Below are 18,179 nucleotides of genomic sequence, written 5' to 3'. Positions count from 1 at the left end.
AAGAAAACATGCAATAAAGCAACACTCATTAAATCAGTGTGGCTTTATTTTAAACTGAATGCCACTGGCTAAGAAGGGAGGCAGGTCTGAAGGCAGAACGAGCCCCGGTGCGGTTTCCAGGAGACAGCTGAGCATCACTGACATGAATGAAAGTTGCCAAGAGAGAGGGATCACCCAGGAGTCAGAGAGGGGGTGACTCACGCAGAGCACAAACCCTAATTTCCTCTCCTTGGTTACACGCTTCCTTCTGATTTCTTTTTCTGATGATTCATAAGACAAAAAAATATTTCCCCTTATACATTCAAACCAGAAACACTTAAACACCTGGGTTCGGCCTGCCTCAAGCCTTCACCTCTGCCCCTGCACCAGCAAACCCTAGTCAACCCCAAATGACTGAGAGCGTGCTGGCTGTGGAACAAGCGAGAGGAAACGAGGCTTCGGACTCTGATGACTCCGGGGCCCCAGGCCCCTCCCCGAGCCCCCGGGAGCTCGCACACACGCGCGCGCGCGCGCACACACACGTTCCCAGGCCGTTAGCCAGAACCCACAGGTCAGGTGTTCTGTAACAGTTGGTTTACATTTCTGAAAAGTGGCCTGAGGTGCAGATTCCACTGGTTACATAACGCCCACAGAAGAGTCCGTGCAACTCCTACAATCAGATGTGTTCATATTTCTGCAAGAAAATGTACGAATTTCTGCATAACTGGGCTAAATAAAGATTATCAATAACCTCACATCAGTTCTGACTGGGGTTGGGGGGCTGCTATGTGAGTCTGCAACATATTTGCAAAACAACGTTGGGTTTATAGAGCTTTTTTGGTGTCAGAAAGGGGATATAGAACTGCATCATGCAATTCCTCTGTTCCAGGCACACGTGGGCGAGGCTCCTGTAAGGAGACTGGCCCTCCCTCCTTCTTCACATAATCTTGCAGTGCAGGTGGGATAGTCACATTTTACAGATGAGCAAATTGAGATTCACAAAGGTAAAGGAAGCTGCTCGAGGTCACAGGTATTAAGCATCTGAGCCAGGATTCAAATCTAGTTTGAATGTCTTTCTTCACAAGTTCAGGAACCTTTCAGGCTGCTGACATGCCAGGCAACGTGCCAGTCACACTAGCAGTTACAGGGGATGAGTGACAAGGGCTGGGTCAGGAACAGGTGCAATGAAGACTCAGCTCAGGGGGGTACAAAGCCCCACACTCTCCCTCAGGTTGCCCTGATGGCCACTATTTCTGCTCCTGTCTCGGGCTCTATGGAGGGATCCTTGATGGAAGCACGTGGGGTCACTGGGCCTGATCACTCTGTGGGTTTCATCGAATTAATGGTGAGACATCATCAGGCAAATTTCTTTGGAGGCTCCATAGAGCATCTGCTTCTTTGCCTTTTCCAGCTCCTAGTGGTTGTCAGGGACCTCTCTAAGTACTGACGAGCAAGGATGTCATTCTGGGGACTAAGGTGCACCTGATCTAGGCCACAGTATTTGCAATTACTTGCTATGTATCAGAGAGCTGGAAAATGACTAGAGATGACAGAAGGAGAATAGATGCCTTTGAGCTGTGGTGCCGGAGTACTGAATATACCATGGACTGCTAGGAGAACAAACAGGTTCATCCTAGAGAGGATGAAACCAAGGCTGCTCCTAGGAGGTGAGAATTCTGAAGCTTCATCTGACATACTCTGGACATGTTGCAAGGAAAGACCAGGTGTGTCAGAGAGTGAGATTGGCCCAGGATAGAGCAGGGTTTAGGGCTGTTGTACACAGGGTCGCTATGAGACTTGTTGGCACATAACAACAACAGTGGTTGGTTATCTATACGTGTTTGCCTCATCTTCCATTATCAACCGGAACCAAATCCCCTGCCACGGAATTGATTCCCTCTCACAGCAACTTCTTAGGACAGAGTAGAACAGCCCCACAAGGTTTCCACGGCTATAGATTTTTCCAGAAGCCGACTGCCACCTCTTTCATCTCACGTTCATCAAAGCACTGGCCAGTCTCTGCTCTCCTCACTTCACCTTCTCTCTGTGGACTCCTCCTGCCTCCCGCTCCTAAGCATTCATGTGATTCCATCAGGTCTACCAGGTATTGCACCCTCAACCAGGTGGGCTGACATGACGACTACGTCAATGGGCTGGAGTGTGTCAGAGATCTTGAGGAGGAGAAAGGAATGGGACAGGGTTCAGATCGGTTGTTCACAGGGTTGTTATGAGTCGTTCTCAACTTGATGGCAACTAACAACCACCACCACCAGGTGTTGCTATTATTAGTGCCATCAGTTCAACTAGTACATATAATGACCTATGAATAATAGATCGGACCCCTGCCCTGCCCTGCGCCATCCTCACAATCTCCAACACATACACGCCTCCTGTTGTGGTCACTGTGTCACTACACCAACACATACAATCTTCCTCTCTTTCACTGATCCTCTATCTTTTCCAGCATGATGTCACTTTCCATCCTGACATGCCTCCCCTGATGGCATGCCCAAGATAATCGCCTATTATCTCAAATATCCCAAGATAATCTCCCATCTCAAGATCCTAATTATATATGAAAGTCCCTTTACCAGGTAAGGCAATATTCCCAGGTTGTAAGAAGTAGGATCTGAATATATTTGGAGCCATTTTTCAACCTAAATCAAGTGAGTTTCATTAGGTTACGAACGAAGGGTCTCAGTTTCCCCATGTGAGAGGTAAAGGCAGATGAGGGTCTTACCACCACGGTATACTGCACCTGCTCCCAACACCAGGTCTCCTCTCTTACCAGGCACCTGAAGACAAGCCTTCTGCCCTACTTGTCACTTGATGGGGACAATGGGTTGTGGGGCTGTCATGGGTGGAAGCCACAAAAATACCCACAGGTTCTCCCTGGAGGTCCAGCCATACACTAGACAGTCATGGCTCAGTGGGACAGATCTCAACCCCCTACTTCCCTGCTGGCCATCTGGGGTCATGTAGTAAGAGAAGAAAGGTTTGTTGTGATAAACTGTTAACATTCCGGAGGCTGTTTGTCATCGCAGCAAAGCCCAGCCTATTCTGACTAACTCAATGAGTTTAAGAGTGATCACTATTTACTCTTAATAAAGCCAGCCAGGCACTGTGCAAGCATTACACAGAATTCTCATAGTCAACATCCATGGGGACAGTTTTCTACTCCAATGTACAGATGAGGAAATCGAGACACAAAGTGGTTAATGTCACACAGCAAGGAAGTGGTGGAGCTGGAGTTCAAATCCTAACACATGTGATTCCAAAGCATACATTCTTAAATGCTCTCAAGGTCCCCCTTGTGAGGCATCAAAGGCTATCAGGGTTTTTTCCTCCCAGACAGCTATAACCCTGAGGGTCAGCGATGACTTCTGGCTGGTACAAGTGACTCCTGGGGCCAGAATCCAACGACAAGATAATCCCACCCTCTGTCCTGCAGCCCTGAAACAAAGCCCCCAAACAAATCCAGCCTAACCTCCTGCCGACTGACAGGCTGGTTTCTATCTACTCACGTGTGTACCCCATCTGCTAGACAACTATTTTCCTTGTTATTTATATATATAAAATTCCCCCCCCCCAATATACATAGGCACTTTATTACAGATCTGGGAGGACAGCGAGTTGGCCTCAAAGACTGCCTTTCTGTCTGGGCATTATTATCGTCTTAACATTTTGTTGTGATTTGTTTGGTTATTTAGAGCGAAAACTGGTTTCCCACTCAACAATTCAGATGCATTTTGTTTTACAAACTAATTGTGATCCCAGCCATGTTATCAGCCCTCTTCCCACTTCCTGCCTGTGGGTACCATTCCTGTGTCCTTTCGCATCCTTTCCTGCCTTCCGAGCTTAATTCTTGGCAAGTGCTTTCCTTCTGATGTCACATTGCTGGCTGTTCTATGAGGCCTGTACCTCACTGGGGTTACCTCACAGGTCTGTCAATTGTTTGGCTGAAACTTGAATCATGGGAGTTAAGTTCAATTCCAGACCAGAGTGATGTCTAAAGGCCAGAGTCTTGGGAGCTCCACTAGGTTTCATCAAATTGGTAAGCTTAGAATTTTCAAAGTAAGTGCTTTCTGAGCACCTTCTTGCACCAGCTACTATTCTGTACATTTGTGATCAATACATAAAGATCTCAGCGCTTGGATTCTTTTTTAAAGACCAACAGCAAAAGAGCATAACTAATTAACATATAGTTTGCCAAAAGGTTATGACTGCAATAAAAAGATGGAAAAGTCAAACAGATGAGATGCATCTGGAATGCTGGGGGGGGGTGTGAAAATCTGTACAGGGTGGTCAAGGTGTTGTTGTCGTTGTTGTTTTTAGGTGCTATCAAGTTGACTGCGACTACAAGCGACCCAACAAGCAACATTCTGAGCCTGACGCTACCCTGTGCCATGCTCATCATTTTGACAGACTTGAGCCCATTGTTATAGTCAGTGTCAATCCATCGTGTTGAGGGTCTTCCTCTCTTTTCTGACCTTTCACTTTTTGAGTATGACGTCTTTTTCCAAAGACTGGCTCACGACAACATGCTCACACCATGTGAGACCACGTGTTACCATCCTTGCCTTGAAGAAGCACGCTGGTTACCCTTCTTCCAAGGTAGACTGTTGATTCTTTTGGCAGTCCGTAGGATATTCAGTACTCTCTTCCAACACCACAACTCAGAGGCACTGACTGGTGTAGTTCATTGAAAAAGTGAGAGTCAAGCAAAGATACAAAGGAGGAGAGGACTTAGCCAAGCAGGCGTGTAGGGGTAACAGCATGCCAGGTGGCATGGCAGGAACAGACTGTGCAAAGGCCCTGAGGTAGGACTGCATCAGTGTGACCTAGGACAGGCAGGAGACCAGTGAGGGGAAGCAGAGCAAACAAAGGGGACAGGTAGGAGAGGCCAGTGAAGGAAGGGGAGAGTGCCATTTCTCCCCTAATCCTGGGAGCACATAATTAATAACTGCTTTGGAGAAGAACTTGAGAGAGAGAGAGAGACAGTGTGTGTGTGTGTGTGTGTGTGTGTGTGTATGTGTGCGCGCGCGAGCATGTGTACACCCCCTTAGATGCCACTGAGATTACCCTCCCCAGAGAGAGGAAGCCAGCACTTTTTCCACTGGCCTTATCTGATGCTGTGGTTGGACGAGACAATGAGTGCAGGCCTGAGGGCTGCACCACGCGGCACATCCGCAGAACCTCAGCAGAGCCTCGGAGCAGCTGACATCCGCTCCCTCTGAGCTCCTTCCTGTGGCTTCTGCATCTCAGGCTGCCCCAATGCTGCTACTTCTGCTCCTGTTTGGGGTAATATGGAAGGTTCCCTTGAGCCCAATTCTGGGGGCCGCAGCCCTGGCACCTCTGTGAGGTTGTTCTGCTTGGAACAACGTAGAGGGTCATTTAAGGTTATGAGTCCTCTTACGGTCCCACGCGTGGGAAGGATGAGAAAAGGTGTTACACGCATCACCTTGTTGATACCCATGATCCTCCAGGCTCAGAGAGGCTAGGCGTCTTGAGCGAGGTCACACAGCCACAGCTGAGCGTTCTTATTCAGCAGGGAGCTCTTTGTATTTATCGCCTCCATTGGTGGTTCCCCAGCAGCTTCTCCGTGTCTACCCAGCCTTTCAGCGGGGATGGGGATGAAGGATCAGCAAGCAGGTTCCATGCACCCTCAGCACCGCAGCACTGATGCGGAGACGGTGATGGGGTGGAGCGAGGGGGCACGCAGAGGTTTCTGCGAGGCAGCGATGACAGCTGTCCTCAAGGATGCGCAGGGGTGTGGGGGTTAGAGGAAACATAATCTGGACCAAAACCCCCGACGCCATCAAGTCAGTGTTGGCTGGCGGTGAGCCCTCGTGCGTCAGGGCAGAGCTGTGCTTCACAGGTTCTCAGTGGCTGATCTTTCCAGGGTGGATCGTGAGTCTTGTCTTGCAAAGTGCCTCTGGGTGGATTTGAACCCCCAGCCAAGTGCATGACCACAGGCACCAGAACCAAGCAGCCCATATATACAAAATCCTGGGACATGAGAGCTAGGGCTGCAGGGAAGCGGTAGGGCAGTAGGAAGAAGCCAGCTTGTGAACTGCAAAAAGGTGTGAGCAGATGGGCATCCCAGCTCCTGTGTGGATGTGGCAGATATCAGAAAAGACCCCTGAGGTTAGGAGGGACCACTCAACAGAGGGCTCTCTGCATGGGGGCAGGGAGGTACAGGGAAGGCTCCTGAAGTCTTCTAGGTGTTAAGACAATAATGGCAGGAAGGGACACCAATGTAGCCTGAAGGCAGAGTCAGTAGTACTTGCAGGTGGACCAGGTGTGGGGAGCGAGACAAGGATGACACCAGGCGTGGGACTTAAGCAAAGGGGTGGGCAGTAGTGGAGTTTCCCAAAGTGAGGGTGACAGGCGAGGGCCCAGCCTGGGAGCAGGGAATGTGTGTTAAGGAAAGGGCCTCTGTTTCCTTTCGAGGAGCCCTCTCGTGGTGAGACCTTGAACTTCAAAGCTGCCCTTCTATACTATGGTTATGTGCCCTCAAGTCGATCATGAATCACTGCAACCCTATGAACAGATCTGAACCTTGTGCTATTCTAAACCGCATTTATCATCTCTGATGCACTTGAGCCCTCACGTCCTGAGCCTCCTTGGGACACGCTGTATCCTGACCTTGGCCTTCAGTTCCATTAATCACTGGTTTGTTGCAGGGGGCAGCATCGGGAGTGTCATCAAAGGTGCAGTAACAGTAGAAGGGAATTAATTTCAAAAACTAAGTTCACCCTTTTCTGGAGGCCAACACGCACCCTGATTCCCAGCACACAGTACAGAGTGTGTGTTGGTGGGACCAGCCTGAATGATCACAAGAAATCAGAAATGAAAGAGGACAAAGAATCTGGTAAGACCATATAGCAGCCACCCCAGCAGATCAGGCCATTTAACGGGGCGGCCACCCCAGGGCATTGCCATCTTTCTTTCCATCGGGATTCAGGGAGCACTGCTGGCTACCAGTTTCTGGGTACCAACCGCAACCCAGGCCCTGCGGGCACTTCTCCAGGAGGGGGAAGTGTGCATTTACTGGGAAGCACGTATTTACTGGGCCCAACAGCATGCTTGGTGTCCAGTCGGTGCTGACACACGGCAACCGCATGTGGGTCAGAGAGTTGTGCTCTGGGAGGGTGTCTGATGGCTGATTTGCAAGAGGCACCTCTGGGTAGAATCCAATTATCAACCTTTCTCTTAGCAGATGAGTGCATTAACCATTTGTGCTGCTGTTGTTATGTGCCGTTGAGTCACCTGTGACTCAGAACGACCCTATGTACAACAGCTCTGAAGCCTGCCCTGTCCTGAGCCAGTCTCAGTAATGCCAACACACCTAATCCCATTACTCCAGTTATCATGTCAATCCATCTCATTCGCGGTCTTCCTCCCCTGCACTCACTGTCCTTCCACCCTTCCAAGCATGATGTCCTTTTCCAAGCACTGGTCCCTCCTGGGCACATGCCCAAAGCATGTGAGACAGGGCTTCAAAATTCTTGCCTCCAAGGAGAAACTTGGTTTCACCCTCTGCAAGACAGACCTATTTGTTTTCATGGCAGTCCATGGTATGTTCAATACTCTTCACCAGCACCACAACCCAAAGGTATCAATTCTTCTTCTGTCATCCTTAGTCACTTAGTGCAGCTTGCTGATGTACAGCATGGAATTACAAAGACCATGGCCTAGATCAGATGCACCTTAGTCTCCAGGCTGACATCACTGCTCCTCAGCGCTGTCAAGAGGTCCCTGACAGCAGACATCTAGTGCAATTTGTCTTTTGATTTCCTGACTGCTGGTGCCAAGAGTATTGATTATGGAGCCAAGGAAGTTAAAATTATTAACCTCAACCTCTTCTATGTCTATTATGGTGCTGCAAATTGGCCTGATGGAGCTACTGACAGACTTTATATACTTTGTTCTGTTTGCAGAAAACTCTGGCTGTGATAGGAGAGGTGACCTCTCTGATGTCACATAGCAAGCAAGGAACAGAGCCATGGTTCAAAGTCAAGTCTTAACCTGGTCTCAATGGAAGTCCTGGAGCAGGAGACAGAGCCATTGTCCAGCCAGTCCCTCTATCCCCCAAGGCCACACCCAAAGGCCACACCCTCCAACTCAAGGCCACAGACCCATCTCTGGCCACACCCCCAAGGCCACACCCTCCCCCAAAGAACACACCCTCCAGCTCATGGCCACACCCCCTCTCAGGGCCACACCCCAAGGCCACACCCTCCCTTCTAAAACCACTCTTCCTTCCCAAGCCCACACCCTCCTTCTCAAGTCCAACTCTCTCCCGCAAGGTCACATCTCCAGACAGTCAACCAGATGGGAGGACAGAGTGACACTGCCATAATGGGCGTGTCAGAGACACTGCGGACTGCACAGGACAGGACAGGATGCAGGTCTGTTGTTCACAGGGTCACTCTATTAGTTGTACTCGCCTTGATGGCATCTGTCAAAAGACCTTCAGCAAGATGGACTGACACAGACTGTCACCATGGGCGAGAGTCTATCGGAGATGGTGAGTATGTCACAGGAAAGTAGACAGTGGCGCCACATTCCAGCTGCCAGGGCAAAGGCAGGACAGGCTACCTTCAACTGAAGGGCACCCGGGAGTCCTCCAAGTTACACCGACAGGCACGTGTGAACTTACACTCATGTTTTCAGCCACTTGTTCACTCATTCACTCAACGTCCTCTACCACATACCAGAAAGGCGACAGGTATCGTATGTGTGTGTACATACATGTGTACACAAACACACACTAGAATCACACCACCAGGAAGGAGCTTCACGCGGGCATCACCATCCCATTTTCCAGATGAAGAGACTGAGGCTTGGAAGGCTTAAAGTGCTTGTGTTATATCACGGAGTGAACGTGGCAGATCTGCAACCTGAACGCAACCCCTATGTGAGACCTGTTACACTGGAGTCGCTCAGCTCCTCCCGCGGTGGCCATCACACCTTCTCTAGCAGACATGTGGTTGATGCCCAGGCCCGGGGTGGAGAGAGAGGAGGTCAGCTGGGCAGGCACGGAAGTGGCTGCTTCTTGGTCTCTCTCAGCGCGTTCCAAATGAGGGAACACAGGCCCGAGAGGGTGCATCCACCTCTGGGACCTGCACCAAACTGGTTTCCAACAGTGACTGACAAATACTGAGCAGCAGGGGAGGTAAGAGCTCTGGGTGTGCCCATGCAGGCTCGCCCCAACTCAGCCCTCCTCTCACAAAGACAATCCACCCTCAGGGACTGCGGGGCTGTGTCACTGCAGTTATGCATCTGTAGACCCAATCTCTTTAACCTATTATACATGTATGAGAAAGAGAGAGAGAGAGAGAATGCGCTCTTGCTCTTAATATTCTAAATCCTGTCTGGTTTGTTGCCATCATTTCTTCCACAAAAAAGGTGATAACTGAACATCCTAATGGGTCATTTTTAAAAACTATTTGATAAAAGGGAAAGGTGGCATTCAGCAAATCTTACGAGAAATTTTTCTTGATTCCCCTAAACTCCAAAACCCAAAGAAAGCAGCAGCTCACACTTGGCTCCTGGTGGGGTTTCTGGAGGCTCCTCACCCCTCCTCCCATGGCCAGGTCCTCTCCCTCCTCATCCTGCTGACCTCCAGCTGCTTCTCTGTCACCAGGGGTGGGCATTTCATAAGCACAGGCTTACTTGTGAGTTGTTCTGTACCATCGACCGGTGAGCAATCTCACGGGGTTTCGCCACATCTCGTGGTGGAAGACACCTGACACTGTTGACAGGAGAGTCCTAAGCGAGCAGAAGTCAGCCTGCATGCACCCTGCTCACTGGCTACTCTGTCTCTGGCAGGGACTGCAAATTTGAAAACCTGCTTTGATGCTGCAGGATGGTGCTGTGGGACTGGGGAAGAGAGAGACGCTATCTAGTCCTAGAGTCAGAATCTCGGATGGGGTGCAAGAGTGGAGAATTGGCCACCGCAGATTATCAACTGAACACGAGTAAACTCATGTTCACTTTGCTTTACTGGGAAATTGGATACTCCCTGCCAGGCCTCCCGTCTTCCCTGCTCTCACTGTTGCTCATCTGATCAACCAGATCCCAGCACTCCATGGGCCAGGCACACTGAAGAGGGTGCTGAATGAAGGAGGGAATGAATTCTTCCTGCCCACCCCAGGTCTCTCTGGGCACCAGGACCCAAGCCAGCTCCCCACAAGCCAAGCCCAACCATCCCTTGGCGTAGGCCTCCTGACCCTCAGAACATCTTCTGCCCAGGCTCTGAGCCAGGTCTCCGGCCTGCCCTCGCCCAGGCATCTTTCCCCGCCCCACGATGAGGGGGCCTGTCACCTCCAACCCACGAGGCGCCGGACACCGCGGCTTACCTTCTGCCAACCCACACCTGCAATGCACCAGCCCCTTGCAAGCAGAAGGAGCCCGAGTCTCATTTCACAGAAGCCCAGGCAATGAGAGCGCGCGCCTGCGACAGCCTCTGTGCAATTCTGCTGCATAATCAGCAGAGAAAGAGGGAAAAAAATGCCAGAAATAGCAAGCTCTATAAGCCCTCCTGACAAGTCTAGGTCCTCTATTGGCTAGAGGCCTGGCACCCCCACCCTCCATCCCGTTCCTATAAAGTGAAATAGAAAAACCTGTTATTTCGCTTCTTTTTAATATCTATCTAAAAATCCATCTTCTATCTCATTTGGGTCTGGGTGTTCAGAGTCGCTGGTGGTGGTTTCCATGCCAGGTCTCGGGGAGCGGGAGGGGCGGCAGCCCCTGAATACAGCCCAGCGCTGCATCACTGGAGCTTTAAACACCTTCCCCGGTTACACATGCGGCCCTGGGAGCAGCACGGAGCTGGAAGGGTCTGTGGAAGGCAAATCTGGCGGCACCTGTCAACCTGTGAAACTTACCCGCCCTTCCTGTCAGCAATTTGACATCTAAGCATTGGTCCTGTGGAAATACCTGCTCGCCTGGGCCCAGTTGCAGGCTCAGGGATGCTGCCTGCTCGAGGGGAGACTAAGAGGCAACTCAACGTGCAAACCTGTGATCCAGGTGAACACGGTGCCATGCATGCTTTCTACAGAAGACAGTGGGATGAGGAAGGGCTGCTGGTGCAAACCTGGAACTGGCAGGGTGTGACAGACCAAAGATATGGCCCTAATTTTTTCAGCACAGTAAACCTGTGTGTGCATGCGGAGAGATGGCTGCATATTCAATGTGATACTCGTTGTTGTTGTTATTGTTATGTGCCGTCGAGTCACCTGCAACTCATAGCGACCCTGTGTACAACAGCCCTAAACACTGCCCTATCCTGTGCCAATCTCACCATCTCCGATATACCTGCCCCCGTTATTACTACCCCACATACCTGTTAATAGAGGTTAACTTGGGGAGTAGAAGGATTTTCAGTTGCTACTTTATTCCTTTATTGCCGCCCCCTTTTCCGTAGGCATGTGATATGTTGGGAATTAAAAAAAGGGAAAAGATTCTTGCTTGGTTCCATCCCGTTACTCCGAAACCAGCAGACTAAGGACCATGGGTCTGGACAGGGCTTGGGGACAGTGCCGGCTGGCCACTCTGTGGGTCACCTCCCCAGTCCTCTCAGTTTTCACACATCATAGATCCACTGTCACCCATTCAATTCTGACTTAGTGACCACAGAGGGCAGAGCAGAACTGACCACGGGGCTTTCAAGGCTGAAAATCACTACAGAAGGTGATAGTCAGATCTCTGTCCTGCAGGGCAGCGGGTGGGGTCAAACTGTTGACCTTTGTGGGGAGCAGCCAAGCACTCAAGCCACTGTGCCACCAGAGCTCCTAGCTCTCACACAAGGGATGTTGCATTGAGGCTTTGGAGCCAGATCGTGTTGGGTTCAAATCCTTGCTCGACAAGCTGAAGCAGTTAACTTCCCTGAGCCTCAGTTTCCTCCTCTGTAAAGTAGGGATAAATAAAACCATCCCAGAAAGTCACAGAGAACAAATGCCAGCATTGTATAAAGTGCTCGGTGGTCCAGACTGAGCTTAAGAAAGACGGCGGTGGGCAGGGAGAAAAACGGAGCAATTAATGAATGGAAATCCAAAGTCTCTAAATTTTTATAACAATTAATAATAATAATAAAAACTGAAAAGAAGGGGGGGGGAAAGACTATGGTATTTACTCATTTATTTAGCTCATAGTAGAGGAAGACCCGGATGAGATGGATTGTGACCGTGGCAACGGGGGCAGGTGTGTCAGAGACGGGTGAGATTGGCTCACATTAGGGCAGGGTTCAGAGCTATCGATCATAGGAACCCTATGAGTCATTGTCGACTTGACAGCACATAACACCAAGTGAGCAGCTATTGTGTAGGATTCCCTGGATGATGCAAATGGTTAAGGAGCTCAGCTGCTGCCTGGCAGGTTGAAAGTTCAAGTTCACCAGGCAGCACCTTGGAAGGAAGGCCGGTGAACTGCTTCAGAAAGACCAGTCACTGAAACACAGTTCTTCGCTAATGCACTTGGAGTTCCAAGGAGCTTGGATCAACTCAGATGGCAACTAGAATGTATGTACGTACGTACTTATTTAGTGCCAGATCCTGTGCTAGGAGCTAGAAAACTATTTTTAGTTTTGGGGCCAATTCAGTAGCACCAGAGGCTGCTGGGAAAGTGTCACAGAGCTGAGAGATCATCCAGGACTGAGTGACGGGAGTTCTGGGAAATTGTCCCATTATTGAACACTTGAGATAATAATAAAATGACAAGGAGGTGGGCTGAGGAGTAGCAAAATGATTGAAGGGGCTGATGTCTGGCATGTATGTACTGAGGAGTAGACTAGAAAGAGCTCCCCAAAAAGGAATAAATCATGATCTTTGTGCTTCTGAGCCTTCCTCATGCTGTTCCCTCTGCCTGGAACGCCTTTCCACGACCTTCATCCTTCAAGTCCATGCTCAAAGATCTCCTTTCTCCCCAGAAAGGTTCCTCCAATCTCAGCCACACCTGAATCATCTTCCTCCCAGCCCATTCATTCCTCCAGCTGATGCTCCTTGTTTGCTTTGATGGCTCCTAGAGTGTGCTTCCTGATAATTTCTTCCTAGGCTGTGAGCTGCCTGACGGCCAGGACTTAATTATCCCTAAGCCCTAACTCATAGCTCTGGGTCTGACACACAAGAAGAGTGCAAAAAAATAGAAAAGTATACTCACAGCCCCAGATGAAAAATGAGAACTGGGAGCACTGTCCTCAGCACATGGAGTCCATCTGAGGGAAACGGGAATGTAGACTATATATCAGGATACGGCGATAGGTGAAAATTTCAGACATACTGAAGATTTGGGCAGGAAATACACACAAGCAAGGAACTAAAAGAAGCAAATTGATAATTTATAGAAATGTAAAGTGGAAAAGAATTTTCGAAGCATGATACCAAGGCTAAAACCATAGAAAAGATTGACAGATCTTTTTTGGGGAAAAATTTAACACCAATAAAATTAAAACAGAATACATTAGCATTCCTCACCATATAAAGAGTGCTTGTGAATCAATAAATGAAAGACTAACAATTCAGAGGCAAACTGGCAATGGATACAAATAGGAATTAAATGTCAGTGTCCAATACGCATCCTTAAAACAAACCAAAAACATTAATTACAAGTAATAAAGGCAACACAAAGCAATGAAAAGGCACTGCTGTCTGTCAATTACAATGGGAAAGACACTTATGTAAGATAATAATCCATAAACGTGAGAGTAAACAAAACAACTATGAGATATCATCTCACCCCAGTCAGAAGAGTAAAATTTAACAGAACGGCAAGCAACAAATGCTGGCGAGGTTGTGGAGAAACTGGAACCCTTATTCACTGTTGGTGGGAGTGTAAAATGGTGCAACCCCTGTGGAAGGCGGTATGGCGCTTTCTCAAAAAGTTGGAAATAGAGATACCATTTGACCCAGCAATTCCACTACTGGGAATATACCCCAAAGAGACCATAACTGACATCCACGCAGATATATGCACACCCACGTTTATTGAGGCTTTGTTCACAATAGCAAGGAGTTGGAAACAACCCAAGTGCACATCAACAAATGAAAGGATAGAAAAGCTGTGGTATGTTCACACAATGGAATACTACACTGCATTGAAAAACAAGGAACTCATTCAATACTATTCAAAATGGGTGAGCCTGGAGGACATTATGCTGAGTGAAATATCTCAGATGCAAAAGGACAAATATTGCATGGTGCCACTGTTTTAAAATAGGACTGATATCAGGGTGGGGGTAAGACTGAGAAAAACTGGATAAATTGTGTATACTGCACTGAAACAGATGAGGGAGTGAATAATTTTAAAGCGATGTATGATAGGGTATTATGGTTATCACAAGAGTCCACAATTAAGGTTGCATAGTGGAATGTACTTGGGGCAGTGGGAGGGGTGTGGGGGGATTGTGTACCAGGGAAGGAGTGTTTCTTTTACTTTTGAAAGAGAGGAGTGAACTGGGCAGGGGGGGAGGGCTGGGCGGGGAGAGAAGTACAGCAACGAATGAATGGAAATCCAAAATCTCTGTAAATTCTCATTAAAATTATTTTTAAAAAAGATCAAAGAAAGGAAAAAAGTGAGAGTAAAGGGGAAATAAGTGTACACAGGTACTGAGGGTATAAATGAATACAACCTTTCTATAGAATGATTTGGCAGTACCAAAACCACATGTAAAATCACCAGCTAGGAATCTATCCTAGGGAAACAGTAATTACACAAGGGCTCAGATTCTTACACACAAGGATTTTTATTGCAACATTGCTTATAACGTTGTTGTTGTTGTTAGGTGCAGTCGAGTTGAATATGAGTCATAGCGAGCCTATGAATAACAGACCTGAACTCTGTCCTGTCCTGTGCCAACATTACTTGATCTGTGCCAACATGACTGTATTACTGTTACAGTATTACTTATAGGAAAACAGAAATGACAACAAAGTCCATTGATAGGAAGGTTGATTGAAGAAATCATTGCTCTCTATGTGGTGGAATACTACATAGTCATAAGAAGAATTCCCTTTATTAACATGGAAAGAGTATCGTACAGCTTGTTGGAGTATAAGTTGTCAGCTGGAGAACAGAGACTCAGACGTGTGGGCATACTTACTTCGAGACACTACAGGTTCTGTCCCACCACAAAGATGTAAATATCACAATAAGAAGTCATATAAATTTTTTGTGTCCCAGCACATAAAAAAGTTATATTATATAGCAGTAAGTTTGTGGTAGCTTATGAAAAGTCTGAAATATTGTGAGAATTACCAAAACATGACACAGAGGTAAAATGAGTGCAGCATGCTATGGGGGGAAAGTGGACAGACTTGTTGGAAGTGGGGTTGCCAAAAGCCTTTAATTTGTAAAAACTGAAATGTCTGCAAAGCACAATGAAGTAAAAAGTTGTGCTTGTAAAAGGGTGAATGCCACAGAGAAAGAGTGAAGGCAAAACATCCTTCACTCATCTATTCAACCACTCACTCACCCATTCATTCATTCAGCGAGCATCTTCTGGCCATCTATCTACTCCATGTCCACCACTTCCCCTGATGCCCAGACAATGTGTGAAGAGGACACACACGCTTGCCTTCAAAGACATTTCAGCCCAATCTATGGGCGGGTCATTTTGATCCCAGGCAGCACGTGTGTCCAAGGGCCCTGAGGTGGTGGGCTGCGTGAGGGCTCCATGGGGAAGGCAGCACTCCAGCTGCGATGTGAAGGAGGAAGCCCTTGTACAGGTGGTGGTGATGCTAAAGGCCAGGTGGGTTTTTCGCCATCTACTAAGTTCCACCATGTGCAGGAATGGAGGTCTGCGGGAGGTGAACCTGAGGACAGAAGATTCTGAACTCAATTCTGCCACCTCTGCTGGAAGGAGGAATTCTGGGGCAGTGACCAGGTGACAAAGCAGCTTCACAATCATGGGTCCCTGTGCCCCACGTACATGAGCCCCATGGTGCAGGTGGTATTGTCATTAAGTGCCACTGAGTTGAGTACGACTCATAGTGACCCAGGGACAGCAGGTCTGAAGCCTGTCCTGTCCAGCACCATCCTCATCATCTCTAACACACCTGAGCCCACCGCTGCGATCACAGTGTCAATCCCCCCTCGTTGATGGGCTTCTCCTTTGTTGACCCTCTACCTTTTCAAGCATGATGTCTCTTCCCAAGGAACAGCCTCTCCTAACAACCTGTCCATAATAGGAGATGAAGCTTTACCATCCTTGCCTCTAAGATGCCCCCAGTCTCTATCTTCTCCAAGACACCAGTGCTAGGGTTTTGGGCAATCAGATTGGGTGCTTTTTTCCAACACCATAACTCAAATGCCTCGATTCTTCTCCTGTCATCCTTTCTCACTGTCCAGCTCTCGGATGCATATCAGGTGACTGGAAAGACCATAGCTTGATTCAGGCTCATCTTCGTCTTTAAACTGGCACCACTGCTCTTTGGAACTTTGGAAGGATCCTTGACAGCAGACTTTCCCATAGCTGTAGGTCTCCAGATCTCCTGGCTGCTGGTCATGTGAGGCTGGTACAAATGCCCTCACCTGGCAGGCTGGATAAATGAGGGGAGCGGAGGCAAGCCCTGGGGTGTGAGGCTCCCTGTCTGCACGAAGTATTTGGACCGAAGAAGCGGGTACAGGGGTGGGGGTGTTCCAGCCCTACAGTGCCCCTCCTCAGCAACCCCCAAAGTGGAGTAAGGGAGGGGCTGGTGCACCCTGAAGAAATTCAGCATTTTTTTAATTCTATTCTTATTTTTCAGATTCTGAGGCAGCTCGATGGTTTACGGTTCAAAACAAAGAGAGATGAGATGACTCAGCTTCTGGTGGAGGAGCTGCAGCCTTTTGGAAACGCTATTTCTGTCTGAGCGCGTCTCTGCTCAGCCACAGCCGCGCTCGCCCAGGTTGCCTGCTCCTCTCCCTCTGCAGCTTCTTGCAGGGTGAGGGGCAGGGCCGGCTGCAGCCTGAGTCAGAATCCTGGCCCACCTCTTACTCACCCAAAGACCCTGGACACAGCTCTCCACTCCCTGAGCAGGGCCCTGGTGACTTCAGACTGGAAGAGGGTTTGCATGGTCACTGGGTGAAGCAGCGGTCACCTATAGGAAAGGTCCAATGTCGGACACAAAGTAGGTGGACGGTAAATATTGTTGATATGAACAGCCACCTCTGCTGAGGTCCTGTTGGTAGCAGCCATCACTGAATCACGGCGACCCCAGCCATAACCCAGCCCCACCCCATACCCACAATCGGCTGCAGCCGGGACCTTTATGAGTCATAGGGCTTTCGTGGCAGACGTGTGGAAGGAGACTGCCAGGCCTTTCTTCCTCATCCTTCTCAATCTGGAAACTCAGCTGTTTGGCATCATAGCTCAGGTCATCAAACCTCCACAGGCTGATGATGGGTACAAGGTGCGGTGCAGGGGCTGGATAATGAGCCCAGGTCTCCTGCGTGGACAGTGGACGGTGAACCACCGCCGCCTCACCTGAAGGGGTCCTGCTGCGCCTGGGGTCCCTCGCTGGAGGCTCACCCCTGCACAGCACAGGCTCTCTGTTCAGAGGAGAATCCTGGGCTTCATACTTGCAAGGGGACTTGATGAGGCTCCCTGCACAGGCCCCAGACAACTTGGAATGGAATTTCGACAAGTTTTTCCTCCTGCCTGCCTCTCTCTGCCCTGGCCGGCAACTCATCCACCAGCTCTTCACTGTACCAATCTGCAAAATGGGTCCAAATCTTCTGAGCTTCATGAGATGGTCTATTCAAGGCACAATAAAAATAATCCCATGGTGGACTGTTCCCTAAGCCAACACTCTTCTTTCCCCTGGGGCAAGCGGGGAATCAACAAAAGGTTCTTCATATGAAGCAGCATCTTGGAGTCCAACAGCCCCCCAAGTCCAGAGGAAACAGAAAAGCTTGAAAAAGAGGGTGGGGGACCAGGCAAATAAAAAGAACAGGACTTTCAAACAAGCCAGTCAGTACGCATTCAAATGTCCACCTTATGCCATAACATTAGCACTGGGTTTCCCAAACTTTTGCCTGGAAATTAATTTTAAAAAAAATATATCAGGTGAACACTAGGTAACCCCACAAAGTCAAACCCAAAACACCAGCCCCCGCCCCCGCCCCCGCCCCTGCATCACCCTGCAGCTTCTGCTGACAGAGCAACCATAATCCTAACTGACTAATTTTAAACCCTGTGATTACCAGGCTTGATTTCC

At 48.9% G+C, this 18,179-nt stretch overlaps 1 protein-coding gene across 1 annotated transcript in view; it reads right to left on the bottom strand.

Annotated features, from left to right (window-relative positions):
* TOX2 (TOX high mobility group box family member 2) overlaps positions 1–10,472 on the bottom strand; it is a 114,872-nt gene extending 104,400 nt beyond the window's left edge. Inside the window, exon 1 of the mRNA XM_006881540.1 lies at positions 10,347–10,472. Within this exon, the coding sequence (XP_006881602.1) occupies positions 10,347–10,472 (126 nt within the window). The remainder of the gene's footprint in view (positions 1–10,346) is intronic.
* Between the last annotated feature and the right edge of the window lie 7,707 nt (positions 10,473–18,179).

The sequence above is a fragment of the Elephantulus edwardii genome, unplaced genomic scaffold (assembly GCF_000299155.1).
Source record: "Elephantulus edwardii isolate Elephantulus edwardi_28Jun2011 unplaced genomic scaffold, EleEdw1.0 scaffold00015, whole genome shotgun sequence".
Lineage (NCBI taxonomy): Eukaryota > Metazoa > Chordata > Mammalia > Macroscelidea > Macroscelididae > Elephantulus > Elephantulus edwardii.
Note: the sequence above shows the minus strand (reverse complement) of the source record. Positions and strands in the feature narration are given on the sequence as shown.